The following is a 12,026-nucleotide window of genomic DNA, read 5'->3' as shown; positions in this document are numbered from 1 at the left end:
AAACACGTATTTTTAATTTATAATTATGTTACAAATTTGCAAAATTTAAATGATATTAAATGATAATAAATAAAAACAAATAAAATACTATATAATGATATTGAAAGAAAAAAAGAAGAAAAATTTCTTTCTTTCTTCTTTCTTTCTTTCTAATGATATTAAATGATGATAAATAAAAATAAATATATACCAAACCAAATATTAGGAATGACTTTACAGGCAAAAAATATAAATGAAAAACTAACCCACATTATATGGTTCAAGTTTCCTAAAATCTAAAGTTTGATTGCTGAAGTAAAAATTTCGAAGCTTTCTGACTATTTCTAGCCTTGTAAAGAATATGTTACACATTTAAAATTACAACTTCCTAATCTCGGATGACTCCGTAAAATTTTAAAACAAGCAAAAAATATAATTTCAACGTATAATGATTAATTTTTTTTTATTTCATACGAAATTCATACGAAAACTATTTATTGAAAATTGCATTCATTTCAAAGTTATTAAAACATATAAACGGAACTAAGAGAAGGAATTATAAAAATAAATCTTTTAATTCTATTTCAGCTTATTCTAGATTTAATCCCGTAATTTCTTGTATCCAAGGTCTAACTTTAGCAACCTTGCTGTAGACACCATAAGAACCTGGAGTTGCGCAACCATAGCCGAACGAGACCATGCCTAAGAGTCTGTCATATGCTACTGCAGGTCCTCCAGAATCACCCTGTAATTATATTATATATTACAGCAATAAATATTAAGGATAGAAACTTTTCAAGTACAAAGTTAAATAATGTTTATGTAATAGTTTTGACTTGACCATTGTAATACCCAATGTAAAGATGTCCTCCAATCTTTAAGACTTGTGGAAGTAAAACTTCTATACGCACGCTAAACTTGAGGAGTAAGCTGGCGAATGCGTGACGAGAGCGTTACGTAAAGTGTAATCAGACGATGCAAACGGAAGTCGAGAGGGAAATATAAGTTAGAGAAGATACAAAGAGAGAGAGTTAAGTTTCGTAAGTTTTACTTCAATCATGTGGTCTAAGTCACACTCGCTTTTTTCTTGTAGTTCTTGTTCATAGAATCTAAATATATAGTAATACCTGACAAGCATCTTTCTTCCCTTCGGAGAATCCGGCGCAGAACATTCTAGAAGTCAAACCACCTCTAAAGTATGGAAAAGGCACATGTTGACAATTTTCCTTGGAAATAATCGGGACTCGAACCGCTCGCAAGACATGTGAATAAGGACCCTGAAATATGTAAATATTATATTACATGTACAATTACAATCGACCTATCGACGACATTTATCTTTAATGTCACATGTAACTTATCATGTTTGTGAATCAAGCAGTCACCATAACAGAAGATTTCTACACATCATTTGTTTAAAACGTTATTTATTAATTGTGTTTGACACGAATTTTATACATTACATGCTTATTTTGAGCAAAAGTTAGCTGAAGTATGAAACTTTTGGATACAAACTTTGCAAGATTGTCATTTTGCTTCTAATATTTTTCTCCGTAATCCTTCCTATACCAAGGTTAATCTAGATTATTGAGACTTATAAAGTGTTTGATAAATCAAACATAATTCGTACCTTAACATTAAAATTATTGAAAAAAAGCTCAGAAATCTACATTGACTTACATTTTCTTCAGTATTACCCCATCCTGTAACTGTAACGATTTTACCAATAACCATGTCTTCTATATGAGCTACTTTAACTGGTTGAACATTTTCGTCGAATTTTAAATGTTCATTAAGTTCCAAAAGTTGAAAATCATAGTCGAAAGGATGATCTTTATTCTTTGCTGACCACATTTGATGGATAAAATGTCGTCTGACTTGCACTTTCCTTCCTTGATTTATGTATTTTGATCCTACTCTTATGTATTGTTTCTTCCTATAAATTGATAACGATATTGTTATGTTTTGATGTTACTGGCTGTACTTCAAAATCGTTAAATTTTACAGTTTGATAATAATAATTTATTTAATCATTTAGAGATTAGAAATTAGGACATTATTTAGACATGTTGAGTTCATTGTGTTATATTATGTTTGCCATACACAACTTGAATAGGTCTTCTCGTTGTGTATGTCACTCGTAATGCTAATTGTACAAATTACTTATACCTATTTAAATTTACTCCAACTCACCCACAATGCCCTGCTGTTAACACCCATTTCCTGTCAATAATCGCTCCTCCACAATTACTACCATAAGCGACGTGATACGGGTACAGATTGATATCAACTTCAAAACCACCAACTATTTTGTCTTCTCCAGAATCTCCTGAAAAATCTTCACCTAGCTTTTGAGGACTATTATCTCTATCTGACGGAAGCAAATCTCGATCTTTGTTATAATCAAAACTGTCAATATCTGCAAAATCAGTCGCTTCATCGTAAGGTTGCAAATCTAATTTTAAGGTTTCGTCTCTGCCACTTCTATAACTAGACCATAGGTTGTTTTCATTACTTCTCATGTTACTCTTTACATTAAATGGTAAAACAATAACATCGAACTCTGAAACATTTTCAAGGAGATTTGAATGGCCAGTGTTAAAAAATTAATTAATTTAGCTGACATCTATTTTTATATCAGAATTTATTTAAAATTTTTAATACGTTACGGTTGAAATCTGCTAGTGTGAAGTATGATATAAAATAAACGAAAATTAAATAAAACATTTTAAAAATTTCTTTCACTCGCGTCACATTACTTTTGACTAAGTAATAAAAATGAAAAATCATTCAATCATAAAGCGATAGTCAAAACAATTAGCCGTGAAATTAATAATTTCACTTTTTACGTGTTTCATAAAATAGGTTAGTTAACACATGCTTGTATAATTATAAAAACATGACTGATATTTTGCAGAAATTAAGTTTGTCAGTAATGTCCTTCGGAAAGTCGAGCTAGTTGTGGCTTCAGTGGTAGGTACGCTTAATAAGGACACATAATTTGTAGCTAAGGCTTATAAATTGTCATCAAATCTTTTAACACCAAGATCATCACAATTGCATTGCCGACCCTTCTCCCACTGTTGAAATATCCCCAGGACTCTCGCTTCTTATCACAGGAATACAATGCTACTTAATAACAAGTAATATCTGTCATTTATCTTTTATAAGGTTTAGATACTTCGCCGGATGCTAATATTTCATACTCATTTACATATCCGGTACTCAACTACTCAGTGTCTAAATAAGTAAAAGAAATAAGGTGTTGAGTACAATAAAATATAGCTTGACAAATAAATTTTATACTGCCATCTAGCGAAAGTGGTTGAAATCACATAAGGTACCTGATAAGCAGCGACACCTATAATTGTTATTTAGAAATCATTTTAAATTTTAATTCTTTATACGTATTTATTTTTATTTTATTTTTCTATGAAAGGAATATTTCAAAACTGCAAACTACTAATTTTGGTGTAATGTATCACAAGATTTTTTCGAGATATGAAGAAACAAAAAAATTTACAATTAATGCGAAAAGGAAATTATACTTTGTACCGCCATCTATTAACGAATAGCAAATACATCTTTAACGTCATGAATTCTGCTGTGAATAAAATAATAATACTTAAACTTTTAAAAAGTTCGAAAACAATATTTTTATTAATATGTTGTAGATATTTGTTTAAAAAGTGGTAATAGGGTCATATGTTGGTAATCATGAATAAATTTAGATTAAAATCCACAGCTGTGGCATGGCTTCCAGTGCTTCAATATCCAAACTAGCAATATAGAAAACTTTTGTTTTCAATATCTTAGCCACAACTTTTAAGAATATCATCAACAACAACAATAATATCAATTAACAATTGTAAAGTCTTCTATAAATAAACAAATCACGACTAAACGCCTGAATGCTGTAAATAATTTTATTACAATAATAGAAAAATTACTATCGTACCAATGGCGGTAAAAAACAGCTTGCGTGCTAAAAAATTTAAGCAAAATATTTTCTAATAAATGACTCAAACTTCTTGAGCAGGTCATAACGCGAATTTTTTTTTTATTAATTTATGCAATTAACAAAAAATTGAAATGTATAATTACTCAATTACTTGTTTTGGATACTTCAGAAATTAACGCAAAATGCTGATAAATATAAAAAAATGACCAGAGAAAATCATTAGAGAATACAAAATAAAATAACAAAAAAATTTGAGTGCCAGAGCATTAACTTTAAGTAAAACAAACTTTAATAAAATTAGATTGTATAAAATTGTAACACAAAGCATACCTTAAAAACGAAATTTTAAACGACTAAATATTTTTAAGGGATTATAAAATTAATACATAGAAATACTTAAAAATAGTTAAATTACAACTAATTAATTATTGTCAATAATAATTATTTTGATAGACAACCTAAAATGGTTACTATTCGGTTTAAAGTATTTAATGTATATGTTAATGATTTCTTTCTTGACAACTAAACATGTAACAAAATTGTATTTTTGTAGGTTACTGAATGGTTCACATTCACAATTGTGCCCAAGAGATGGCGCGGTTTCTTCGACTGCTGGTACAACGAGTTTTTTGTTTTAGCGAGTTTCATCATTATAGCCTATACAGTCCACTGCTGGACATAGGCCTCCACAAGTCCGCCAAAAATAACGTGAACTCATGTGTTTTGCCCATAGTCACCACGCTGGGCAGGCGGGTTGGTGACCGCAGTACTGGCTTTGTCGCACCGAAGACGCTGCTGCCCGTCTTCGGCCTGTGTATTTCAAAGCCAACAGTTGGATGGTTATCCCGCCATCGGTCGGCTTCTTAAGTTCCAAGGTGGTTGTGGAACCTTGTTATGCCTTAGTCGCCTCTTACGACACCCACGGAAAGAGATGGGGTGGTTAAATTCTTTAGTGCCGTAGCCACACAGCAGCGAGTTTCAATTGGACACAAATGGCTTTATAATATTATAATTAACTTATATTAATTACGATGAAGCTTATATATCCAGCATTAGGCAGCAGCTATTTATTGATTGACTATAACATTCAGAGTATATTTCTGAAGACTTTTGGAAACTCATAATCTAATAGACCATAATAATTTTAGGCTCTATATTTTCAATAATCTGTTGTTTTAAAATAAATGAAGATTAATTGTTGATAGTATAACATTTTATACTTTTTTTCGTAAATCATATCGCACGTATGTTTATACTAGCTTATGCCCGCGGCTTCGCTCGCGCAGGAAACCTACCTAAGGAAGCACCTAAGGGTTAAGACCATTTGTTTTTTCAGTCTATGCTGAAATTACTTCTTTATATACTACATTAGGGGTTCTGCCTTCAGATGCTAACACGACCAAGTTGTTAAATGAGCTCACTCTCAAGCAGGCCACGTAAAACTGGCCGAAAAAAAAAGATCGATTCCTGCTGTTTTCATTGACTGACCCTGAGACTTATTGATCGTCATTGCGAAACAGACCTTAAGGGGGAATTGCAATCTTTTAAACTCGAATGGGTACTCCGTCGCTATAAGTGAGAGCTCGAGCACAGCCAGTAAATATAATGGCCTCTACCACGTTTTTATGTAAGGCTTTCACACGCAACCTAGGCGGATTCAGATTGCTCAGTAGCATTACTGGAATTCCCACTTTGAGGATAAGTGTGTGAGACGGTAGACCAGGTGGGTTGAGTGTATTTAGGAACTCCACAGGATAGTGTAGTATCGCATCATCCGTATGCACAACAGTATCCACAGATTTGTACTGATATTCTTCACCTTTGAACAACTTCAAAAAAGTGTCATTAATGATGGAAGCCTGATTGTTCTATTTATTTCCAAATGGTTAGCCTGATCGGGTTAAGTCTTTCACAGAAATATGCAGAATCCATTCTAGATGCGAATTAATACCCATTTATCAATGGAAAATGTACCGTTATAAAGTTATCACACCTTGAAAAACCATAAATAATCCTCATAAAGTCGAAGTAATTTGATTTTTCATGCTAATGACCGACTGAGATTTCTTGGAATCTCCATGACTGAAATCCGGTTGGCAAGGCAAAATTCCTAGAAAAGGCAGAAAGGCGATGCCAGAATTATCGAATTTTGGGAACAAATATGTACTGTACTATGTACAAATTATAGTAAGTATACTCCAGCACAAATAAAACTTTAATTCAAATTAATGTTATAATGATGTATTTGAAGTTTGAAAACTTATACCTAATTACTTTTTTTTTATTGGAGTACACCTACGAAGGTTCGAATTGAATAATCACCTCATAGTGGTGAAACGGGAGTTCTGAGTTTGTATTGGGAAACAATTTAATTAATTTTATGTCATGTCCGCCGTCTTAGATTTCGGAATAACTGCCATTTTCGCATTCAACGTCCCAAAAAACATAAATAACGAAACCCATGTCGATTATTAGGTTTATTTACCCCATTTCACCCCCTAATGGATAATTTTTGGGAAAATCACGAAAGACGTATTTGCTTATTTATTTTTTGGAGTACTCTTACGAAGTTTCGAATCGAAATGTCTGTTTAATATTGTTTCGCTATACAAATTTTAAACCACCATTTTACCCCTTTAGGGCTTGAATTTCGAAATATCATTCTTTGTTCTTTGTGTACATTATAAAGAGAAAGTCTGTGCAAAATTCAGTTTTTTAGGACCAAGTGTTTGGTCTGGGCGTTGATGAGTGATTCAGGACTTGTCTTTTTTATATATAAAGAAGATAAATACTTAATTAATTAGCTAACAATGTTCTGTTAATGTTTTAGAAAAGAGCTAGACTAGACTGACTGTTTAGTATACTGAACAGATAACTGGAACTGACTAGCTTATCAACTTTTGTAAGAAAACGATTATATACATGCTTGGGCTATTTATTATATCAAAAGTTTTAAGAATCATTATATCCTTCCTAAGATTACGTATCTACTTCAGACTCAGCCGATTGTAATAAATAGCTGTTGATAATAAAATAAGTAAAAACTTTTTTTTTAGTTCTGTGGTCAGAACCATATAGGATGCATGCGGTAATTCTTCTTTTGGATGGCTTTGCTATTCCTAAAGTACTTACTTAAATTTTTATGTTAGCTAGATTACTAAACTGTTAGATAATTGCAAAGTTGATATAATAAATTAATGAAAAATGATTTATGAAAAGATAGAAATTAATGAATTATGAAATTCATTTTCTTTATTTTCTTTGCCCTAAGCTTGTTTTGAAGCAATCTCTCTTTAGCGATAACACCGAATCGTCTACATTTACTTTTTTTTTTTATTTTGATGTACAATAAAGAATATTGTTATTTATATTACAGGAACATTTTTGTATGGCTTTAAATGAAATTAAATCTGTCTAGCACTAAATTTTACATGAGTTTTTAGTATGGAAATGTTATGGCGTCTTGGTAGGTATAAAGGGTTAAAGGTTAAAGGTATAAAGGGTTTAAAAACTTTATTTGTTACTTTAGTAAAGCAAATATACAGAACGTATTTCAAGCAGTCGATACGTACACCGAACTTATCTAAAACATCCTAACAAAAGAATCTTCATCGATATTTCGAACAATAACCCCCCCAAGTAAATAAGCCGTGGGGGATGAATATATAATGAAATTTTGCCCTCGCCGTCCGTTAATCAAAAACTGCTGCAGAGCGGGCTCTGGAAAGACGTAAGAAAATGGAAATTTTCCTACCCTCCTTTTTCCTGTTTACCCCCCCACTCGCCTCCGAGAGGTCGGACACCCTCCTTGGGTACGGATACGTGGAGAACGCTTCATTTTATATATTGATATAGGTACGTCTTTCTTATTATCATACCGAAAAATAAATAAATTATAAAAGAATAAGTTGTTAACTAGTTTTATTGTTTCATTTCGTTGTATATAAATTATATTTTTTCAGTTGATTCTATTTAGCGGTCAAAATTCAAAACTTTTTGTCCAAAATCATTACAGCCTATACAGTCCACTGCTGGACATAGGCTTCCACAAGTTTACGCCAAACATAACGTGAACTCATGTGTTTTGCCCATAGTCACCACGCTGGGCAGGCGGGTTGGTGACCGCAATACTGGCTTTGTCGCACCGAAGACGCTGCTGCCCGTCTTCAGCCTGTGTATTTCAAAGCCAGCAGTTGGATGGTTATCCCGCCATCGGTCGGCTTCTTAAGTTCCAAGGTGGTTGTGGAACCTTGTTATCCCTTAGTCGCCTCTTACGACACCCACGGGAAGAGAGGGGGTGGCTAAATTCTTTAGTGCCGTAGCCACACAGAACAAAAAATCAAGTCTAAATATTCACGAACCAGCGTTATTGCTTGACCAAATATTTGTAAAATGTTACTTAATAGTTCACAAATTAAATATAGTTTTAGCGTAAGCCTCTGTGCAAATGTAAAAGGTTTTGGCCGACTTCAAAAAAGGAGGAGATTATCAATTCCACTATATTTTTTTATTTGTGTTACCTCATAGCTTCTTACTAGGCCTGATTTCAATGATTTTAACCGAAAGGTGGTGCTTGTCATGTTGTCCCATTTTAATTTAATTGAGATCTGACAAATACTTTTTGAGTTATTTCTTATACGTATTTACTTGACTATTTTTCGTCGACCTACGTTATACTGGTCCATTTAATTGAAGTCGTTTTCTTTTTCTTTTACAAGCAAACACAGTTATTTAAGTTTAAATTACTAATACTTGAGAAAATAAATTAGTTTTCTTAACCTTACTAAAGCATAATGTCGAATACACTTTTATCTTTAAAAAAAAAAAGTAAAATATAAAAATAAAAAGTTAATATATGTTATGATGTATCAGAACATGATATAATCATTATTAATTCAACATCACAAATCGAAAGTTTTAATCCATTTAGACAAGCATGTAGATAATATAAACAGGAATTTTATTTATTTGATACCAACAATCTCTAAAGACTGAAAGGTCCCATGGGCCTTTTTTATTTGCTATCTGACGTACAATAGTGCAACAGTATCCTACAGATAAATATTTATAATATATTTATCCATTTCATCATAAAATTCCACTTTCATAATTCTTAAATTCTTTATTCTTAAACTCTTTATTTATATATCCTAGCTAAACTAATACTAATAATAAGACTAACTATTATTTTAACGAATAATTATGCAGGAATCTTATCAAATGTAGTAAAAAATAAATTAAAGTTAACATCTAAGAAGCCGTCTCCATGTGCCGCGCCTCCCCGCCTGCATTACGCCGCCAGCCGAATGCAAATTTTATAACACGACGCTCGTTTTCTTATAGGCATTGTCGTAAACCCGTCGCTCGCTTCGCCTCGGTCATTTGTTCTGATTGTTCCTATACCTACCTACCCTACCTACCTTCTATATCTAACTACGTTATAATATACCTACCTCAAGTATATAATATAAAGTATGTAGGTATGTTTAGAGCTAATAAAACAGATTTAAAAAGTATGAGTTTTATTAAGCATTTTTTAGGTTTAGTGCGCTTGTCAAATCCACAAAATTAACAAATCCAAAATTATTTAGATAAACCATTAAAACCATTAAATCCAAATTATACGTTGTGATTTTCTTTACCTACTAATCTGAAATAAAAAAAAAATATTTTATGATAGTAGATATACATATATCAATTCTTATGTTTAAGAGAGCGTCTGTAGCGGTTAAATAATAATTGTTTTATTATAAGAACATACCTAATTGAAATCGCATTTGAATATGATAATTAGAATTAAGTCGACTTTTAAAGTTGTTAATTTCTCTTGTGTGTCATGACATGTTGGTTTAGTTTATAATCTTCCTCACTAATAATATTGTATAACTATAAAATAAGTGATCCAAATAAGAATAATAATTTCTGAGATTTTGTTATTAAATCAGGTAATTGTTAAATTATTCCACTAATCCAGGTTGGCCTTAAATGAAGACACAAATATTATTCATAGGTATAATTCTTTATAAAACATAATTTTAACAAACAATTTTTAAAATTTTCTTAAGGGATTATCGTAACGAATTCTATATTAATTAAAATATTCATTAAATTTCATGTAATTCATAATACTTAAAAAGTTTTTCTTTATTTCTGTACCTGATATTACATCCAAATAAAAAAACTGAAGGGATTGTACCCAAAAAGTATAAACGCTTCAAGTCATATTGTAGTGTTGGTACTATGTACCTACACACACATCAATCTCGTACAGACCTGTCAAATGGATTTTAAATATGTGAATATAATTATAAATAGGTAAATAAAAATCTTTATGTCGCTCACACAAACAGACACAAAGTGCAAATTTTATAAAATTTAATATAAACAAAGTCTGGTGACAGACTGGCAACTGTGCTATTAGACCTATATTACGGATATCTTATATTGTTTTCTAATGTTTACGTGAATTTCACTAATTACAATGAAACAACTTTTTCGAATTTCATCGCGGTTTCTAAATTTTTTAAATGCCCAACGTTTCGGATACTTTACAGCAACCATGGTCACGGAAATATATATATAATCTTGATTGTTCCAAATTTAAAATCAATAATAATAATATAGTAAAACTCTTTATTGTACACCATTAAAAGAAACAACAAAAAAAAAAGAAAGATGTAAAAAGGCGGTCTTGAAATCAAATGACATTATTATTAAAAATTTGATTGCCGCTACACAAATCAATGTCACATATTAGTAAATACACATAGACGAGCCAAGTTAAGTTGAACGATCTATAATTACTGCTAATATAATTAGCTTTATATGCACCACTGGCTTGACAAAATGACTAAAATAATGGCAACATAAAACAGACGTCAATAAAATAAGTCGTTGCCGAATTTCGAATTCAAAAGAAAATTTTTGCTATACCTGTCTCCCTCAAGATAAGTGTAATAAAAGTTCTCTAATGCGAAAACTTGGTAATGTTATCGGTATACGTGATCTCGCCTTTTCGTTGGGCGCTCCTACTTTTGTTTTACGATACGACAGATCAAAAAGAATATTTGAGTTCAAATACAAAAAAAAATGTCCGAAAAGGTAGTAGTTTCGTAGGGTTAGTAGTATTAGATAAAATGACAAATAAATTTTTTAATAATTTATATTAACCCTTAACATCCCATTGCGGAAGAAATGTGTTCCCTCCAAAGATTTCCGATTAGAAGGTCTTATTCCAATTCTTACCAGTTACCATCAATCAGTTTTTCATTGTCTGTTTGTAAAGACGATTACGCTGTAATATCCCACTACCGGGCATAGGCCTCTTTCCCCATGTAGGAGAAGGATCTGAGCTTAATCCACCACGCTACTCCAATGCGGGTTGGCGGATATATTCCCTACTATGAGTAATTATCGCTATCAGGTGTACATGATAACAACCGGGACCGACGGCTTAACATGCTCTCCGAGGCACGGTAGGGAGACCCACAAGGACTGCACAAACACCCAGACCACGGCAAACACCTGTATGGCCAATACAAATGTTTGTCATGTGCGGCGATCGAACCCGCAACCGCCAGCGCAACAGATACAATCCATGGCTGTAACCGTTGCGCCAACGCGGCGTCGTTAGAAAAAAGACGATAGATGCAGGAAAAAAATCAAGGTTGTGACATTTTATTTCGCAAGAGTATCTCTTAAATTGATTAAAATGAAGTTATGTTGTTAAGGTCTGTATATAAAAGATTACGGTAGTTCGAAATTAGTTTGACAAAATTTAATTAATGCAGTAATCAAGTAATATAACGTTTTTGTACTAATATTATGTAGCTGAAGTCTATTATTTTGTTATAAAGTATGAATCACTCGTCACTTCAGCCTAATATAGTCCACTGCTGGATTTATCGCACCGAAGACGCTGCTCCCCGTCTTCAGCCTGTATTTCAAACCCAGCAGATGGTTATCCCGCCATCGGTCGGCTTTTTAAGTTCCAAGGCGGTAGTAGAACTGTGTTATCCCTTAATCGCCTCGTAAGACACCCACGGGAAGAGAGGGGGTGCCTATATTCTTAATGCCGTAACCACAC

At 32.3% G+C, this 12,026-nt stretch overlaps 1 protein-coding gene across 1 annotated transcript; it reads right to left on the bottom strand.

Annotated features, from left to right (window-relative positions):
- Window positions 1–568: 568 nt before the first annotated feature.
- Window positions 569–2,706, bottom strand: LOC123666619 (trypsin-1-like). Its single transcript, XM_045600711.1, has 5 exons — window positions 2,649–2,706; window positions 2,173–2,542; window positions 1,660–1,915; window positions 1,107–1,256; window positions 569–724 (listed from the first exon to the last, which is right to left on the bottom strand). The coding sequence occupies exons 1-5, from the start codon at window positions 2,704–2,706 to the stop codon at window positions 569–571; spliced, it is 990 nt and encodes a 329-aa protein (XP_045456667.1).
- Window positions 2,707–12,026: the final 9,320 nt, after the last annotated feature.

Source organism: Melitaea cinxia, chromosome 26 (genome assembly GCF_905220565.1).
Source record: "Melitaea cinxia chromosome 26, ilMelCinx1.1, whole genome shotgun sequence".
Lineage (NCBI taxonomy): Eukaryota > Metazoa > Arthropoda > Insecta > Lepidoptera > Nymphalidae > Melitaea > Melitaea cinxia.
Note: the sequence above shows the minus strand (reverse complement) of the source record. Positions and strands in the feature narration are given on the sequence as shown.

Coding starts and splice junctions, on each gene's coding strand:
- LOC123666619 (XM_045600711.1), bottom strand. CDS start 2,706: ATGTTTTATTTAATTTTCGTTTATTTTATATCATACTTCACACTAGCA. Junction 2,543..2,648: donor CACACTAGCAGATTTCAACC/GTAACGTATTAA, acceptor AAAATGTTTCAG/AGTTCGATGTTATTGTTTTA. Junction 1,916..2,172: donor TTAACAGCAGGGCATTGTGG/GTGAGTTGGAGT, acceptor ATCAATTTATAG/GAAGAAACAATACATAAGAG.